Source organism: Myxine glutinosa, chromosome 3 (assembly GCF_964187855.1).
Source record: "Myxine glutinosa chromosome 3, kmMyxGlut1.1, whole genome shotgun sequence".
NCBI lineage: Eukaryota > Metazoa > Chordata > Myxini > Myxiniformes > Myxinidae > Myxine > Myxine glutinosa.
Window position 1 is genome coordinate 149659293 of NC_136263.1, and position 20199 is coordinate 149679491.

The 20199-nt window shown below is 40.8% G+C and overlaps 1 protein-coding gene across 2 annotated transcripts in view; it reads left to right on the forward strand.

Annotated features, from left to right (window-relative positions):
• LOC137417990 (low molecular weight phosphotyrosine protein phosphatase-like) overlaps window positions 1-19678 on the forward strand; it is a 28376-nt gene extending 8698 nt beyond the window's left edge. The window contains exons 2-6 of one of the 2 annotated variants that reach the window (XR_013622886.1): window positions 886-959; window positions 1080-1193; window positions 7534-7595; window positions 11886-13075; window positions 16615-17558. Coding sequence is in view for 1 of the 2 variants with exons in the window: in XM_068103927.2 (XP_067960028.1) it covers window positions 886-959; window positions 1080-1193; window positions 7534-7595; window positions 11886-11991; window positions 17250-17330 (437 nt within the window). In the remaining variant the exon portion in view is untranslated. Of the gene's footprint in view, window positions 1-885; window positions 960-1079; window positions 1194-7533; window positions 7596-11885; window positions 13076-16614 lie in introns of both variants that reach the window. The other variant, XM_068103927.2, reaches the window with a different exon arrangement.
• The last annotated feature ends 521 nt before the right edge of the window (window positions 19679-20199 follow it).

Consider the following 20199-nt stretch of genomic DNA (forward strand, 5'->3'; position numbering starts at 1 on the left):
TCCACCAATTTGATAAATACCGTATATAATAGATATATGTCATTTCAATAAATATTCTACATATATAGATAGATTTACTTCCACATCTCACTTCGTCAGCCTATTCGTTTCAACATTGTAATTCCTATACATGTCGCCTGGTGTTGGCTTAGCGGTTAGAGTGCCGGCTTGGGATCCTCGGATCCTGGGTTCGAATCCCGGTCGATCGTTGAATTAATACCAGGGGGGTTGACTCAGCCCGTCATCCTTCTGAGGTCGGCAAATTGAGTACCAGCTCGCTGGTAATTCCCTGTGTATTGCAAGAGGCGACTAACAGGGTTGGCGGCAGGAAGGGCATCCGGCCGTAAAACATTGCTTCAAAAAAAGGGGACCAGGTTGCCCGAAAAAGGCCAACCCCTGCTCTGCAGGGAAAAGTGGCCTCTAAAGGTGGTTCATTGTAATTCTTATACATCCTGTTTTACCAGAGTGGTCTAAATTTGCACTCTAAATTACTTGTGGATATAACAAATCTTACTCTGAATGTCAGCAATGGAAGTATAAATTGTGTCAGTGTCCATCACGCCTGTTATTTAAAGTTGATGAACAAAACTATGGATTGTGCTTGGAAACACAAAGGAAGTGTTGAAAGGACCCTTTCCATGTCCTTTTTCTCAAGACTGTGCCAGGTAATGTTTTATGAACTCTCCAGATGGAACTCGCAATTTCAGAATCATGAAGCATGTGTTCAGATGGGAATGCTAAATAGGCCAATCTAAATGAACTGAACAATATTTTCATTTATCAGAAAAAATGAACTCTCCTATATGTTAAATATGAATTTTCCTACATTACATGTACACGTCAGTAATGGTTTTTCATTCATCTCTTTTTTCTGATCGATTATAGGAAATACATGCCGTTCTCCAATGGCAGAAGCTATTTTTAAGAAGCTCGTCGCAGAGGGAGGCATTTCTGACCAAGTATGCATTCAATACTACCTTCAGTGACACAATTGTTTCGAAAAACATTGCCAACTTAATGATAAAATGTTCCTGGATGTCTGACTGGTATATGACTTAATTTTTCTTCTTTTCTTCCAGTGGGATGTGGACAGTGCAGGTACGAGCAACTGGGCTCTTGGTAGCCCACCTGACAATCGAGCTCTCGGTTGCCTTGCTCGGCATGGTCTATCTTCCAATCACCGTGGCCGTCAGGTAGTACAAGAATACCACAATGTACACCACACCGCACTATTTATAAACCTCCATGCATTTGCAGTTTATCCATGTTCTTGTTGGTTAGAAGTAAACTATGAGGGTGGTTCTTGTGAAAGTTTCCTTTTTGCTTATAGCATTAGGTTTATGCAAGTATCTCCCAACTTGCAACCTATTAACAAGATGAAACAGTAGCTTGTCAGAGAGTACTCTATGTAGGGATGGCGTGGAAGAAAATGTCGGTCCTATCTGCTACATACGCAACTAAAGTTGGAATATCTTCTTTAAAAAGTCGATTGGGCTACATACAGTGCCTTCAGAAGGTATTCATACCCCTTGACTTTTTTCACATTTTGTTGTGTTACAGCCTGAATTAAAAGTGGATTAAATTGAGATTTTTTTGTTGCTGATCTACACATAATACCCCATAATGTCAAAGTGGAATTTTTACGGCGTCACTGTAGGGCAGTGCCATTTGGATCAGCGTTTCTCTATCCATCCGATGCATGTATGTATGTATGTCCCTCACAAACGACCACCAATTAGGGCTGAGGATCTGGACACATGACAGGGAGACAGCATTTAGTAACCAGTACAGTTGCATATTTTACTAAAAGGAATATATAATAACCTGTGGAACGTTTTGGGGTCCCAGCGGGTGTCATAAAGTAAGTAGGAGGTTTCAGAAATTCCTCAATACAATTATGATTTTGAAAGGCGATCGACATGGACCTTGCTCCCGAATCCAGAAGTGAACAGATGACAATGGTTTGCTGGTTTGATAATATCTCAACACAATCGTGAATTAATATTATATTTTGATATATTAACACGATAGTATTAGTTTGTGATTGGAATGATGAATATTGCTATTTGGAATGAAAATATAGAAATATTGAGTTTAAAGCAGAATGAGGGAATGTAAGGGTTTCCATCCATGAAAATTGCGGATTCCCTATTTGCAGTTTCGCCATTGACTGGATACAGCAACATTCAGACTGGGTACGTTTTTTTTGTCCAAGTCCTTCACGAGCCTGGTGTCAATGCCTGGCGTTCGACTGAAGGTGGCACAGGAATGTGGAAAAAAAATTATTGAAAAATATTTAATACTTGTATTATTTGCTAACTGCATTTTTTACTGGCATCCCCACCCATGTCATACTATCCCCTTCAACGAAAGTTTCAAACAAGCCCAGCTATGCCCTTGTTAGATTATAATCGGTCTTGGTTTTTTTTCTAATTATTTACAAAATAGTTAAAAATGAAATGCAGAAATTTATAATTTACACAAGTATTCAACCGCCCTGAGTCAATACTTCATAGAAGCGCCTTTGGCAGCGATTACAGCTTCAAGTCTTCTTGGGTATGTCTGTATCAGGTTTACACATCTAGATTTTGGGAGTTTCTCCCATTCTTCCTTGCACATTTGCTAAAACTCTGTCAAGTAGTATGGGGAGCATCGGTGAACAGTAATCCTCAAGTCATTCCACAGATTCACAATGGGATTCAAGTCTATGCTTTGGCTGGGCCACTCAATGACTTTCACGTTCTTGTTCTGAAGCCGTTCCAGTGTTGCTTTGGCTGTATGCTTGGGGTCATTGTCCTTTTGGAACGTAAATCTTTGTCGCAGTCTAAGGTCTTTTGCACTCTGAAGCAGGTTCTCCTCAAGGATTCGCCGATATTTTGCTCCATTCATTGTTCCCTCCATCTTTACAAATCGTACAGTCCCTGCTGCTGAAAAGCATCCCCAGATCATGATGCTGCCATCACTATGCTTCAGGGTAAGGATTGTGTTACATACGTGATCCGCTGTACTCGGTTTCCGCCAGACATAGTGCTTTGCATTCAAGCCAAAGAGTTCAATTTTCTTCTCGTCAGACCACAGAATATTTTTTCTGGCCATCCGGCCATATTCAATTTGCTCAATTTGATCAAAAAACTTATAGCTGAATTTGGTGTTGAAGCAGAGGTGCTGAATACCAATTTATTCAAGACATTTCAGCTTTTTGATATCATTCATTGATATCATCATATTGATATCATATTGATATATCATATTGATATCATCATTTGATAAATGATGAATTGCGAAAGATGATGGGAATAGAGCCTGTGATGGATGCTGTGAAGACAAACAGTTTGAGATGGCTTGGTCATGTGTTGAGGAGGGATGAAAGTGACTGGTTGAGAAGAGTGATGAAAATGAATGTAGAAGGAAGTAGAGGACGGGGAAGACCGAGAAAGACTTGGCTAAAGATGGTGGAAGAAGAAATGCGGGCAAGGGGGTTAACAAGGGGAGATGCAGAAAATAGGGCAAAATGGAGAAGATTGTCATGGGGACTGCAAGGCTAACCCCCGCTCTTGCAGGGAAAATGGCCTTAAAATGCCTGTTGTTGTTGTTGTTGTTGTTGTTGTTGTTGTTGTTGTTGTTGTTGTTGTTGTATTTCAGCTTTTAATTTTTAATTGATTTGTAAAAAATTCCACTTTGACATTGTGGGGTATTATGTTCAGATCAATGACAAAAAAAAATCTTAATTCAATCCATTTTCAATTTAGGCTGTAACAACAAAATATGGAAAAAGTCCATTGGTGTGAATGCTTTATGAAGGCATTATATGACAACCTACCTGATCTGTTCAACTGATTGTCTAGGCAGGTATCAAAAGAAAAAAAACGAGATCAGTCAAACCTGGGGATTCATCTTCTTGTTCATCATAATAATCATCTTCAGATGACATATTTCCGAGCTGCTTCCATCAATGGCAATTATACTGGTACTATCTGACAGAATTTCACTTCGTGCAATATCCTTTGGCATTGTCATTTTAATAGCTTGAAAGGATTTCACAAAAAGTACAGAAAGTCATATTCCTTTGTAAAAGAATAAGAAGCAATCCTAGGTTTGGGTGGGACTATGGTTCTCAATCACCCTGAAGGGGGCGGTGCCGATAGGATGGACATATTTTCCTCCATGTCATTGTGTTGTGCATGATAATGGGATGTCAAATAATATCGGCACAAATATCATCCATCAGGAAATTCCTTGTGTTCAGCGTTACATTTATGAAAATAAAATAATAGCGAGGTACCACTGCTACACACGTTCGTGATCTCGAACCCTCTCCAGTCAGTGTCATGGTAAAAGCAAAACATGTGATTAAGAACCTTCTCAAGTCACAGTTTTGTGGCGGCAGATTCACTACATTGGCGCATCACGTGGGCATCTTCTCTACGTCTATGCCCTATGGCGACTGGGGTTTGGTATTTTTGGGAGGCAAGTGAAAGCAGAGGGAGAGGCTCAAATTTATGTTTTGCCCCCGGGCACCAGACACTCGACGCCACTGGTGAGCATGTCTCCAAAGTTTGTCCTACAACATTTGTAAATCAGTAATAGAACATCTTTATATACAGTCACGTGAAAAAGTAAGTACACCCCATGTAAAGTTTTGACTTTTTCAACATATTTCAACGTAAAGCTATTTGATCTTCATTTCAACAATATTGATAGATAAAGGTGATACAAAACAACAAATATCATGAAACATTTACATTTTGTAGTCCATTGTATAATTTAAATAAACATAAATGCAAATTTTTCATGTGGAAAAAGTAAGTACACCCTTTGCTCTAATAGGTGGTATTGCCCCCTTTGGCAGAAACAACCTCAAGTAGGTGTTTCTTATAACTGTCTACCAGTCTCTGATATCGACTGGGAGAAATTTTTGCTCACTCCTCCATGCAGAATTGTTTCAGCTGTGCGATGTTTGAGAGGGGGTTCTTGCATGCACAGCTCGTTTCAAATCCCCCCGCAACATCTCGATGGGATTTCGATCCGGGCTTTGCCTTGGCCATTCCAGAACCCTCCATTTCTTTCTTTTCAGCCATTCCTTGGTGGATTTACTGATATGCTTATGGTCATTGTCATGTTGCAAGGTTCACCTTCGTTTGAGCTTCAACTTTCTGACAGATGGCCTCACATAATCCTCAAGCACCCTCTGGTACAATGAAGAATTCATAGTGGATTCTATGATGGTGAGCTGCCCAGGCCCTGATGCAGCAAAGCTGCCCCAAACCATAATATTTCCACCACCATGCTTTACAGTTGGTATCAGGTTTTTGTGGTCAAATGCTGTCTTTGGTTTTCACCAAACATGTCTTCTGGTACTGTGGCCAAATAGCTCTACCTTTGACTCATCTGTCCAGAGCACATTGTTCCAGAAGTGCTGGTCTTTGCGGAGGTGTTCATTGGTAAACTTTAGTCTTGCCCTGATGTTCTTTCTGGACAGCAAAGGTTTCCTCCTGGCACACCGCCCATGTAGATCAAATTTGTGCAGCCTCTTTCCAATTGTAGACTCGTGCACTTTGACATCAACAGTGGCAAGAGCTACCTGTAGGTCTCGCGATGACATTCTGGGGTTCTTAGAGACGTCTTTCAGCATCTTGCGGTCTGCTCTCGGGCTGAACTTGCTGGGGCTGCCTGGCCTGAACAAGTTGACAGTTGTTTGGAATCTTCTCCACTTGTAGATGATCTTCCGGACAGTCAAATGATTGATTTCAAATTGTTTGGAGATCTTATAAAATCCCTTCCCAGACTCGTAGGCATCTATAACCTTCTTTCTGAAGGCCTCAGAGCGCTCTTTTGATCTAGGCATGGTGACGCCGCACACTTCAACAACAAAGAGCAAACCAAACTAAATGTCTGAGGTTTAAATAAGACAGGTTCCTCCAAAATCCTCTCTAACGATGTTCTAATCATTTGCACCTGAGCTGGTGCACCTGATTCTAATTTTAGGTATTTGAAGTAGTGATAAATGTAGGGGTGTACTTACTTTTTCCACATGCGGAATTTGCACTTATGTTTATTTAAATTGTACAATGGACTACAAAATGTAAATGTTTCATGATATTTGTTATATTATATCACCTTTATCTGTCAATATTGTTGAAATGAAGATCAAATAGCTGTATGTTGAAATATGTTGAAAAAGTCAAAACTTTACATGGGGTGTACTTACTTTTTCATGTGACTGTATTTTGAGAAAAAAGTAAAGAAACCAGTTATGCAAGATAAAAGGAAACGAGATCAAAAGCAAAGAAACATCCCAACCCAAAATATTTTATATCCTCCTCAAGCCACCCTCACACAACCCTTGCACTTGCAGGTTACTGTGCTCCTGCCTCTCCCCTCTTTTCATTTTTGTTCATCCGCTTGCTTGTTGCAACCTCCATTTGCCCCACTGCCCTGCTGTCAGTATGTTGACATGATTTGTTTCCCCCTGGTTTTGCTCTTCCATTCTGCTAGATTTTGAATACAAAAAAAGTAAAATTTGATTTGATAATAATTTTTATTTTGGTCTGTGTCAGAGGAACGTTTTTTCAGAGGAATATCGCACTCTCATTTCCTGAATACAAGGGGGTACCAAAGTGATCTGATAACATAGAACAGCCTTTAGAGGCCATTTTTCCCCGCAGATCGGGGGTTGGCCTTTTTTTGGGCACCGTGGTCCCCTTTTTGAAGCAATGTTTTACGGCCGGATGCCCATCCTGCCGCCAACCCTGTTAGTCGCCTCTTGCGACACACAGGGAATTACCAGTGAACTCGTACTCAAATTTGCCGACCTCGGAGGGATGACAGGCTGAGTCAATTCCCCTGGCGTTAATTCAGCGATCAACCGGGATTCGAACCCAGGATCCTAGGATCCCAGGCTGGCACCCTAACCGCTAAGCCAACACCAGGCTATTAATCTGATAGAATGTATTTACCTATCTTTCAGGTGAGCTGTTAAGTTAGGCAGAGTCCTGGTATCATGGGTTTTTAGCACAAGATCCAGTACAGAACATTTATGTTCGTTGTAACATGACGTAACTGTAATCTTGGGCTGACATCAACTCATGTCATCCTCCATTCCAAACCAAAATGTTCCCCCCCCCCTCCCTCCAACAAAAGAGCACATACCTCCACCTGGCTGAACAGTTTACGTTCTGTATCCCATTTACAGACCGGAACTGGATCTGGACATGAACCAAAATAGATTTGATTCGTCCTTGTCACACAATGAACCTGTCCACCAAGGTTCGTCCAAATCCGTCAATAACATTTTCAGATATCCTGCTCACAAACAGGGGCGTTACATAACCTCCGCCTACCTTCGGTGGTGGAGGTAACGAGTACCATTCAATTGTAATAATGTTACAAGATAAACCAATTTGGGACTATAGTGAAGCTAGTTGCTGGTTTTTTTGATTGCTGAAATGTATATCTGCGAAACAAGTACTGACTTTACATTCTGATCCTTTTAAGACTGAGGTGAATGTGCTGTTTTTGGTTTCTTTAATGCAGATTACAAAATCCGACTTTGTGGAGTGTGATAACATTTTTTGTATGGACACAAAGAACTTGAGGTGAGTTTGCTTTATCTGGCATCGTATTTTTGAACTGCTTTCGAGTGTAGAATGCATAATTTTCATTTCTTGGTTGCTTCTTGTTATCATTGTTTTATGTCTCAAACGACAATTATGTCTTGTGTATTGAAGAGAAAAAAAGAAAAAATAATTGGATTGATCAATTGGTATTACTAATAAAAGTAAGGTTCATTCGGTTATTGTGGGTTAAAGAAGAGATGGTCAGACGTGTAGTTCTTTTGATGGAGATGGAGACAGAGACGAAACACAGTACAAGTATGAATAGGTTAATGGGGTGAGGAAAAGATTGAAATAATGGCATGGGATGGTAGCGTGCCACTTAAACAAGCGTTACGCCTAGGTCCCCCGTCGGTGAAATGATGCGAGTTGACAAAGTGGAAGACGCAAGGCGGCCATCTTGAATTTTGACGTGGCGACCCAATTTTCAATAGCGTTCTTCCTTATGCCTAGATACACCCACACACCAGCTTAGAAGTTGGTACTTCGCTTATTTTTCCAAGATATTCCATTCACAAGGTTCAGACATACATGGCGGTGGCCATCTTGGATTTTGACGTGGCGACCCAATTTTCAATAGCGTTCTTTCTTATGCGTAGATACACCCACACACCAGATTAGAAGTTAGTAGTTCGTTTATTAGTCCCCTACCGGTGTACACCGGAGGGGACTATAGGTTTGCACGCCGTCCCTCCGTCTGTCCGTCTGTCCGTCTGTCAGTCTGTCAGTCTGTCCGTCTGTCAGTCTGTCAGTCTGTCCGTCCGTCAGTCCGTCACGCAAAGAACAGTTTTCTGGACTTTTTTTCTAAACTCTTAATGTTAATGATTTCAAACTTGGCACATGGTTTCCTCATGATAATTTACAGATCAAGTTCGAACTTCACGACGTTTCGATCATTTTTGACAAAGTTATGGCACTTTGAACTTTGGGAATTGTGATAATTCTGATGATCCTTAACTCAGTGCCATTTTAAGTTTTAATTTCCTTTAAAAAAGATTTTCTCTGCAATAATAGGACTGATTGAGATCAAATTTTCACCGTAGGGGGGACTCGCTCTGTAGAATATTTTAATGGTAATTATGATGTCACAGGTCATGTGGTTCGGCCGCCATATTGTTTTTCGTGAAAACATGAAAACCCCTTTTTCTCTGCAACGGCTGAACAGATCGAGGCCAAACTTTGCAGGCAGAATTGCATACCCATGACGAACAAAAAAATCATCGAGCTTGACGTCACACGTCACACGTCACACGGTTTCAGAGTAATGACGTTTTTAAGCATGAACCTTTAAAACCGAGCTCCTCCCTCATTTTTGATCCAATCGAGGGGAAACTTCACAGATCTGTTCAGCATGTCAGTCTACTAAAATGTCCTTTTGGAATTTGCGATAGGGCATGTGGTTTGGCACATATCGTTAATTAAACGAAAATATTTTAAAAAATGGATATCTCTTGTTTATTCTAGAGTTCTCCTCAAGCCGCACCACGCGCCCTCAGCCTCGTCTGTGAACGTCAAAAGCGCGACACAGCGCGTGCTTTCGGGAGGGGAGGAGCCAAGCCTAGCAACATATATATATACACATCGATCATTGATCGTGAACCGGAAAATATAATAAATTACTGATATTTAGCGACTCGAAAGGTTCTTTATCAACAACTTATTTTCTCGTGCTTCTGCTGACCTGTCTGCAAGGTGTATAAATCGAAGTCCCGAGTGCGAATCACAGGTGAGCCCGTCCTGAGGTAATTAGCGATTGGGAACGATTCAGAACCTGTGGGTAAATAACCCTTGGTAATTTCCCCAACAGTTTTCTGGACGACAGACTGCCGGTAGGGGACATGTATTGCAGCGCAATACTCAGAATGCTTGTTTTTGAAGATATTTCGCTCACAAGGTTCAGACATATATATGGTGGTGACCATCTTGGATTTTGACATGGCGACCCAATTTTCAATAGCGTTCTTCCTTATGCCTAGATACACCCACACACCAGATTAGAAGTTGGTACTTCGCTTATTTTTCAAGATATTCCGCTCACAAGGTTCAGACATACATGGCGTCAGACATACATGGCGGCGGCCATCTTGGATTTTCACGTGGGTTGCACCCACACACCAAATTAGAATTCGGTCCTTCGCTTACGCACGGACGGACGCACGCACGCACGGATGGACGGACGGACTGACGCACGCATGCACACACGGACGGAGGGGAAAACCACAGTCCCCCTTTCGCTCCGCGGTGCGACGGGGGACAATAAAACATAGGGGCAATGCCCCTGGCGCTCACCTGGTAGAATAAACAGTATACTGCACCGACTAAAGGTATTTTAACCAATTTCAATGGTTGCTAGAAGACAGAGCAGCATGTAGAATCATACTAACCTAATCATAAGACTTTAAACAAATAAATAAAAAAATACCTATTTTGGGGGGACGGGCTGACGGACAACGAGCCATCACATAAGCTCCCCTGATATTCGTTTCAGGTGAGTTTAAAAAATAATAATAATAAACATATGTCACCCACAGGGTGAACCGTATCTTGCCAAAATGTGAACATGAGTGACTTGCTTCAGGTCACACTGAGGTGAACAGAACTGCTATCCACTAGAAGCGACTCTGAGGAATGTCTGCCCACGAGATATTCCGATGATTAATCGTTCTAGAGAGTGACCTTGAAAAATACGTGTTTGCCTTATAACGTCACCAAATGACGTCATTTATATAATGTCTAAATATGTTTGGAAAGCACTCAACAAGGGCTTCAATTTGAGGTACTACTCGATATGGTAACTGAAACTTGAAAATTTTACCTTTTGGTCAAAATTGAATGACCTTCAAAATGACCTTGAAGGTCAAGGCCGATCGACACCAAAAACTAATCAGCTGAGCGCCATACCACACCCTATATACCCACCAAGTTTGGAGATCATAAGATCAAAGTTACTCAAGAAATAAGGGTTTCGTTGACCTCCATGATTGACCGCAAAGTGACCTTGACCTTTGACCTTGACCTTAATAATTTCGTATGGTGAATAGTATGTCTTCATGACCAACGCACATGAAATATTGAAAGATTTTGATGAGAACTGAGGAAATAATTTTTTCATGAAAATTCCGTTTTTTCGTCATGACGTCATCAAATGACGTCATAGCGTCAAACTGTTTACAGATCTGGGAAGCACTCATCAAGGGCATTCATATGAGGTATTACTCGATATGGTACCTACGATTTCAAAATTTGACCTTGGGGTCAATAATTTTCGACCTCCAGCGCTAACCATGAAGGTCAAGGCCGATCGCCACCAAAAACTAATCAGCTGAGCGCCGGACCATATACTAGATTCCCATGAAGTTTGGAGACGATCCGATCAAAGTTACTCAAAAAATTAGTGTTTCGTCGACCTCCATGATTGACCACAAAGTAACCTTGACCTTTGACCTTGACCTTCAAAATTTTGTGTGCTGAAGGGTATCTCTATAGGACTCTGATATGCGAAGTTACAGGAGTTTCCAATAATAACTGTGGTCTACAGAGTGATCTAAACGTGAAAAAAAAAATGATTAACCACAAACAAACATACAAGCTGACTAATACATCTTGCAAAAACTTCGTTTTGGCAAGATAATAATGTATCAACAGGAAAAATACAATACTTGACAACAACATGTGCAGGATCTACTGGCGGCAAATTAGATTTTCCAAGTACTGATAAACAGAAGGGTTTTGAAAGTGCCAAAAAGGCAATTTGTGTTCTACAGTGTTGAAGTGTATAATTTAATTGAAATAAAATAAGTATTTTAAAGGTCGTAGAGTTTACCGCCGTTGATGCAGTGTCTCGTACACCATCTTATTTAACACGTTACATTTAGTTGTCATGCCTGTTATTTGTGTCCTTCATGACTTTCGTAAAAAGTTTCCTGTTTGGAATGATTTTCAATTTTGTTTGACTGACAGGCAGGCAAAACAAAGTACTGCTAAACTGCAGGTTCATCTTCTGATTCATCTTCCGATTTGTGTTCAAATTAACATTCAATTGAAATCAAGTTGTTTCTCGATCATAAACTGACGCTTGTAGACAGAATGATTTCGTATAATGTACTGATTCCGGGGAAAAAAACGATGGGATATTGGATGTTCACCTTATATAAAGGGACCCGAGACGCGGCCGGCCCAAAGCAGATCTTCAGCTTTTTTGTGCTTTTCCCATCTGTGCGTTTGCCATTTCTTGTTATTTATCACTTGTTCCCCGGTCATTTGTTTCCCCAGCCTGCTGGAGCAATTCAGTAAAGATGTTGCGAATACAAAGGCCCATATACTTCTCTTGGGAAGTCTTGATCCCCACGAAGAGTTGATCATCAGCGATCCATTCAGTGTAAGTTGTGTACCATTCCTTGGGCATGGGCATGTTAAACATAAAATATTTTCTACACATGCATTTAAATTGTTTCTGTACTTGTGGGTTTTGTGTTGCACACATATCCAGCATCTGTTTAATAACAGCACCTAGAGCAGTATGCCTGAGCTACAATTACTGCTCACCGATTTTGATAAGGCTTCTAAAATTTGAGCAAATTGTTGGCACACACTTGTAGCTTCATCTTTGTTTTTGTCGTCTGATGTAAGCAACATTAAACCCTTCTTTGCTTGGGTTTCCTAAAATCTCTGTAGACCATATCGATCTCGATACGCCAAAAAGTTGGATGTAATGCTTTAGTATGCCTGATGTGCCTGCATTGGCGCATTGTGCTTGCAATCCCTCACAAAAATAAGCAGTGACTCAAGGAAGATTGTGGTCTTGCAATTTACTTTGAAGAGAACGGTAGAGTCTCCAGCGAATGATTAATTATAAATTTGAAATTTGGTGGCAGCCCGTATTAGGTTTGCTTGTTCAGCCCGTACAAGGTTTGTTTGTTCAGCCCGTATTAGGTTCGTATTAGGTAAAGAAGAGATTAAGATGTTGCCAAGAATCACCACATGTTGCATTCAAAAGAAGAAGAAGGAGGTGCAGCCATTTATCCATTGCCCTGCCATTGAAGCTCCAATTCGACAGTTTATATTCGGATCGCAAATCCAACCTGCACTAACCCGCTCAGGCAAGGGTGCTACCTTTCCACCATTATGTCAGACTTTTTAATGTCATATGCAGTTTGATTACCAATGTGGCAATCACCTGTCATCTACTTGTGTGTCAAACCGTGTGAGTGATCTTCAAAGGCTGGGTTTATTTATATTATCTGGATTCATTTATGGAAGCTAAAGTGCTATTTGTTGCGGTTCATTTATATTATCCACTTGGCCTACATCCATGAGAAATAAGTAAATGCTTCGGGCATGCCTTGGGCTTTGTTCGCTGAAGCAACCTACAAAGCCAGAGCTTGCAGAATGGGTAACCTCTGTCGATCCAAGTCTTTCCTTGGAAAATCAGAGCTTCTACATTTACAAGACCTTTCTCCATCGCTCAATATAGACTAGAGGCAAAATCTGAAAAGGGGCCTAGAAATCACTTTAGGGAGTACGGAATGTTAGGAGCTGGCATCCATGTCAGACTGTTAAAGTGGTTCATAGTGAACATATTTCAAGTGGATGCCCATCAAATTTGGCCTTTTTAAATATTATACAGCCAAAACAAAGTGGCCGCCATTATCGAAAACTCCAAAAACTCCGGATTGTAATAAAATTACACAACTTTGTATTTATACAGGATAACAATGAAATTTGCTGTATTTGGACATATTATAATAATACACACATCTTCCTCAAACGATGTAAGTGATATTTTATCTATTTCTTTCCCTATGGAGAGACAAACATGAAAAAATGCTCTGAAAATCTAAGAAAATTACATCTTGATGCATTATATTGAGCTTGTACAAATGTACGGACATACTTTGATGAAGTTCGTTTGATTTCAAAAAAAAACTGTGTTGGGATAATATTAACATCAGTCTTCGGTGGTGTAGTCCGAGTCATCTTGGGCACTGTTCAAAGGATTCCGACACGTTCCGTCAGCGCAACCACAACCAGCGGTACATCTTAGCTCCTTAAGACGACAACTGCATCTGTGAGATTCGCAATTCTTACACTGGCATTGTGTAAGCTTGAGGTAAACCTCTGGAAATGGTTTATCACTCATCAAATGAGGAAGTATATTTCCAGTTGTACCGTCCTTGTTCCATCCATTTCCCACCGGGGAAGATATATCTGGTTGTGCGATCAGTGAAGAGAGCCAAATTGTACACTGATGGTGTGCTCGCTTGATATGCAGCTTCAGAGAAGATCGGGTTGGTGGCAACTTCTCTGGTTCTTTGTGACCTTTGAGGAACATTTTGAAACGCACGTCATTGATGTTTGTGTTGTTATCATTGTTTGAATACAGTCTGCAGATGAAGCTCTCTACATCTGTCAGTGTTCTTTCAGTAAGTGTGCCGCGTCCGAGCCCGTCCAATAAGGGACAGTTCTTGATGAACGTTTTCCATGCTATTGTTTTGCCAATGCCACAAAATTGACTGACTGTGTCGCAGCCCGAGAGGGCATGGAATGCTGGAAGATTGTGGCGGGGAGCTGGATCAAGGTCTACAGCGTGCACAGCAACAAAGCTCCGTTGCTTCGCTGTTCCCGTTTGCAACCAAAGCTCTCCAGATAAGTCACTGGCAAAGTGAACGAGGAGAACAAGGACGTCTGTGTCCCTGGAACAAATGATCAGACGCTCAAACTCAAGATCTGTCACAGACTTGGCGTGTAACAATATTCTGGTATCAGCTTCATCGTGGTTTGATTTGAGGGAGTTGACGTCCGTTCCACGGGATGACTCAACCGCCGTTCGGTCATGGAATCCGCCAGATGTCACGACTTCACGATTCGGTTGAGTCGACCTTGCTTGACGAATGAGCTCCATGCTCAAAAAGTGTTCCAGGTCTTGCTTGTTTTCTGGGAGGTCAATAAATTGCCTCCAGTTGACGGGTAATGGCACATCCCTGTTGTCCACTTTGCGACGTATTGGCCGGGTTTTCCCGGTCCGTAAAATCCGAGTGGTGTCCTTGATGGTATGTGCTTCATACCTATCAAACACAACGTCAACTCTGGAGCAAGTGTCACTGAAGTGACTGAAGACAGAGGCTACGAACCGGTCTGCGAGTTGTCCAAAATTGTGGGCATTTGCAGGTTTGCCGATTGCTTGAACAAGTACCTGGCCATCGATGATTACACACGTTTTCAGATTTGCTGTCGGCGGCTCTTTCTCTACAGTTGTTCTTGTCTGAAGGATATTTCCGAGAGCTGCTTTGTTTGTGGATCGCATTGCTCCGGATGTGTCTGCAAGTGATAGAGGAACTGGCGAAAGTTCATGGCTGAGGATTTCCTTCAGGTCCACCTCGCGTCCAGCTTCTTTTGAAACAAGCAAGCGTTGAAAGAGGTTACGGTCTGCTTTGACGAGTTTTTGTTTCAGAGTCGAATTTTTGTTCTGGACCTGATACATGCTTTTCAGCGTCAGGCTTTTCGACTGTCTGAGCTTGTCATGGAATCCCACTTTTTTCGTGATGAGACGTAAGCCCACAAATTCTTTCAATTTGTCTTGCCCTTGTGCATGTGCTGTCAGAAGACATTCCGTTATTTGAGGAGAAGCTACATCTCGAGTGGCCAGGCTAACGACAGCTAGATTTTGGTGTTGAAAAATGCCGAATTTCTTCAGTTGGTCGACAATCTTCTGAACACCAGTCAGTACTTGTGTCAGAACTCCGCTTTTGGCTCTGGCATTTTACCTTGGATTCCATGTTGAAGCTCAACTCAGTTCACCACATCCTGCAAACATCAGAAATTGCATAATATGATAGCCAGTTTCTGCCGGCATTTTTACGTGGCGTCCCGACCGTGCCGTCCCATTACTGCCGTAATGTCGAATCCTATAAAAAATTGAAATTTGTGCAGCCCGACTTCACGATAGCCGGACTGCGGGCTGTAGGTATCAAACTTTTCAATCAGCGTTTTCCCGTCGCAAAGATGTCCGTGTTCAAGCCAAAAAAGATCAATGCTGCACCTGTATAGCTGGTGAAAAGCTGAAGTTCATCTCAAACATCGGTCATCGGTCTGAACATCAGGCAACACTGACGCTGAACGGAAGCGGAAACACCGGAAGTGAAGCTGACCTGATAACGAGGCACTTCCGGCCGCGCCCAACATGGTGGATACGAACAGAAAATACGTGAATCTTTCCATAATGAGTTTCAAGTTTGTGAGAGGTTTAACGCCTAATGATTTGGTGAAATTATGTTTTAAACACATATGCTAAAATCACATTATGCTAAAATAATTTATTATATAATAAATGATTTTAACATGTGATTAAAACATATCTTTGCATCAATATATTTAGGACAATTCATATATTTAGAACAATTCATAGGTATCAATGAGATACAAATGCAACATTTCAGAACCATATTTTTGGTAAAGGTTAACATATTTTTCTTAATAGTCAAATCTGACTATTGTATATAAATATGCACATAACTTTATCAAATATGTATAGTTTGGCATGATATTTGCAGGACATCTTACTGGTATCACTGGAGTAAAATATACCAAACTACACAAACATACCCACAGTAAAAGTCAAGATAAGTCGCGTGATTTGAAAATTAACAGAGTTCAGCTTTGAGATTTTTTGTACATTTTTGTGACTGATCTGTATATAACTTTATCAATTCGTTATGGAATGGCCTAATACTTCTTGGACACTTTACTGGTATTGCTGCGATGATATATGTCAAATTTCAGAACCACAGCTTCAGTACAACTGAAGTTATCAGACATTTTCTAAGTTATACATTTTCTATTTGTCCGGCCATTTTGTTTTTGGTATAAAAAAATTAAAAAGGCCCAAATCAATGGGCATCCACCTGAAATATGTTCAGTATGGGTCATATTAACTAGCTGACATGGATGCCTGCTCCTAACATTCCGTACCCCCTGAAGTGGAATTTGAACATTTTTCCACCAGTCTAATAGAGTTTGTGGGCTAGCAACCCAGCATCGAATTTATCTCTCCTGGATGCTGTGGAATCTAAAGCTCTTAACATCATTGGAATCTCCCGCAATGAAGCCAAAGCACAGGGTCTATTGCTTTCAGATCACAGGCAGGTCGGTGGTCTCTGTTTTCTCCTCCCTCTGCTCGTTCTCTGTCCCCCGACCATCCCCAGCAACTTCAGGATGCACATGTTCGTCCAGTGTCTTCCAAAATCAAGGTTGATTGCACACCACAACTCCTTTGTTCTCCCTTTTATGGAACCGCCTTTCCAGAGGTTGTTCTTTCCGACTATTTCCTCCAGGACTTCAAGCAGGCATGCATCGCCACCTTGTCATCCCCCATCTTTACCTATGATCTGTATTACCCCCATTAACTTTATCTAACCCAACCCTCTTACTTGCTCATTTGAGTGTTTTCTCTCTCCAACTCACTCCTCCAACTCTCTCTCTCTTCTTTTCCTGTTTGCTTATTCCCTTTCTGATTGTGCCCAACTGTTGCCCGACACCCCACTGTCAATGTAACCTTGCTCTTGTGGATAGGGAATTATATCATCACTTGTTGCATCCGAAATGTATATATTTTTCATTGTTGCTCCTTGATGTGTGCAGGGTGGTTCCCGTGAATATGAAAGAGCCTATGAACAGTGTCATCGCTGCATTCAGGCTTTCCTGCGCCTGAATGCAGCGTAAGCAGGATTGGAAAAGTTGCGGCTTTATTTACCAATTTATTTTGCACTTTTCAAAATGTGCTTCAACTCTGTGTGTCATAAAGAATATATGAGGCCATTTAAATAATATTTTGGCATGTATAAATATGACTTGCAATATGACAATGAATACACTACATGTCTACATTCATCAACTTGTTAAATTTGATCAGTCGTTACATACAAGCTGCATGGCAGGGGTTATTACCCTCGCCAGAGGAGAGGGTATTGCATTTGAGTCCGTTTGTTACTTGCAAAATCGAAGATTTTTCAAGTGTATTGGTCGGTTGCGTTTGTGGTTCTGTCTGTCTGTTTGTCACCGGCCTACAGGTCACAATTTTCAACCGATCATCACGAAACTTTACCAAGTTGTATAGGTCGTCCCAATTGAGAAGCCTATTGTTTTTGGCGTCAAAAGGTCAACATAGGCCAAAGGTCACCAACTTTGCAAAATTTCTAAAATCCTAAATTTTCATCTGATTGACTTGAAATTTGAAGAGGACTTGCATATCTGGTCACCGAATTCAACCACCAAGTATATTTGAGGTCAACGTAGGCCAAAAGGTCAACATAGGCCAAATTTCTAAAATCCTAAATTTTCATCTGATTGACTTGAAATTTGAAGAGGACTTGCATATCTGGTCACCGAATTCAACCACCAAGTATATTTGAGGTCAACGTAGGCCAAAAGGTCAACATAGGCCAAATTTCTAAAATCCTCAATTTTCATCCGATTGACTTGAAATTTAAAGAGGACTTGCATATCTGGTCACTGAATTCAACCACCAAGTATTTTTGAGGTCAACATAGGCCAAAAGGTCAACATAGGCCGAATTTCTAAAATCACCAATTTTCATTTGATTGACTTGAAATTTGAAGAGGACTTGCATATCTGGTCACTGAATTCAACCACCAAGTATTTTTGAGGTCAACTTAGGCCAAAAGGTCAACATAGGCCACATTTCCCAAATCCTCAATTTTCATCAAATTAACTTGAAATTTGAAGAGGACTTACATATCTGGTCACTGAATTCAACCACAAATAATATTTTAGGTACACATTGGCCAAAAGGTCAACACAGGCCAAATTTCTAAAATCACCAATTTTCATTTGATCGACTTGAAAATTGAACAGCATTTGCACATTGTCACTAAATAGGAAAACCAGCTATTTTTGAGGTCAAAAGGTGAAAGGTCAACTCAAGGTCAACCTTCCAAAATCATCATTTTTCATTTGAAAAATCGTCACTTTTCTTCCTATTGACCTGAGCTTTGATCAAGATTGTCAATTTTAATCTTGATGAAATGGACAATTTGCTGTATCAATGGAATTTTTTTCCTTGGGGGTGGGGGGCGGATTTTGCAAGTATCGTGCTCCGCATGACGTCTTCTTGTTTGTTTGTCTGTTTGTCCGCACAGAATAAATATGATTTTCTCTGCAAACGTTTGGTCCGATTGACAGGAAATTTTCACCATAGGTGCAACTCCACCTGTGGAATTTTGTAATGATAATTATGACGTCATAGGTCACGTGGTTTGGCCGCCATCTTGGAAAAACTTTGCACCTCTATATCTCCGAAAGCACTGAATAGAAAAAATTGAGACATGGCTCATTGTAAAGAACTCTCCATGTGGAATAACATCGGTTAATGATGATGTCATAGGTGCCTCCATTATGACGTCATAATTCGACAGGTACACAACTTCATCCGATCAAGATGAAATTTATTGAGCGTCATCTATGGATAAATTGATGGAGAAACAAAAATGATGACGTAATCAGTGACGTGGTTCGCCGCCACCTTGGAAAAACCAAAAACATTTGCACCCATATCTCCGAAAGCACTGCATAGAAAAAATTGAGACATGGCTCATTGTAAAGAACTCTCCATGTGGAATGGCATCTGTGAATGATGATGTCATAGGTTGCTTCCATTATGACATCATAATTCGACAAGTACAAAACTTAATCTGATTAAGATGAAATTTCTTGAGCATAATCTCGGGATAAATTAGTGGAGAAAAATAATGATAACGTCATCGGTCACGTGGTTCGGCCGCCATATTTGTTTTAACACAAAGGCCTTAAAAACCACTGAAAACATATCCTGGTGAGGGTCTGCAATCTTTGATTGCTCTTTATTGTTTAATATTGCAATTACTTATGCTTCAAAGGAAAACGAGGTGATGCTGCTGAACACTGGGTGCTTGTGTTGTACTTGTTCTTTTTAGGAAACATTACGGTTAATGCTCAGTAATTTTCAATTGCTTTGAATATAAAAGGAAATGGTGGCCCACCAAATGGTAATTAAATGACTTGTGCATAAAGACTGGGACTTGATTCTTGAAATTATTCATTGTGTCAAAGGATTGACTCATCCTTGGTCTTCAGAGCTAATTGTTACCTCCGCCACTGAAGGTGGATGAAGGATATGTTTTCACCCCTGTCTGTTTGGCTGTCTGTCTGTTTGTGAACAGGATATCTGAAAAAGTTGTGGTCGAATTCGGACGAAATTTGGCGGAGTGTTTGGGTATGTGACAAGGAAGAGTTTATTCAATTTTAATGAAGATTCGAATTTAGAGCAAATATATTTTTAAGTGATTCTTCACCATTGAGTGATAGGGCTAATACCAATGTATAGCACAATGTCTCAAAAGTTATGGATGGATTTGGATGAAACTCGGTGGAAAGGTTGGGTGTGTGACAAGGAGAAATGGATTCGATTTTGGTGAATATTTGAATCCGGATCTGGATACAACAATTTTTTAAAGTAATTCTTCATCATTGAGTGATAGGGCCAAAAAACGATATGGAGCACGATATTTCAAAAGGTTGTGGACGACTTATGCCA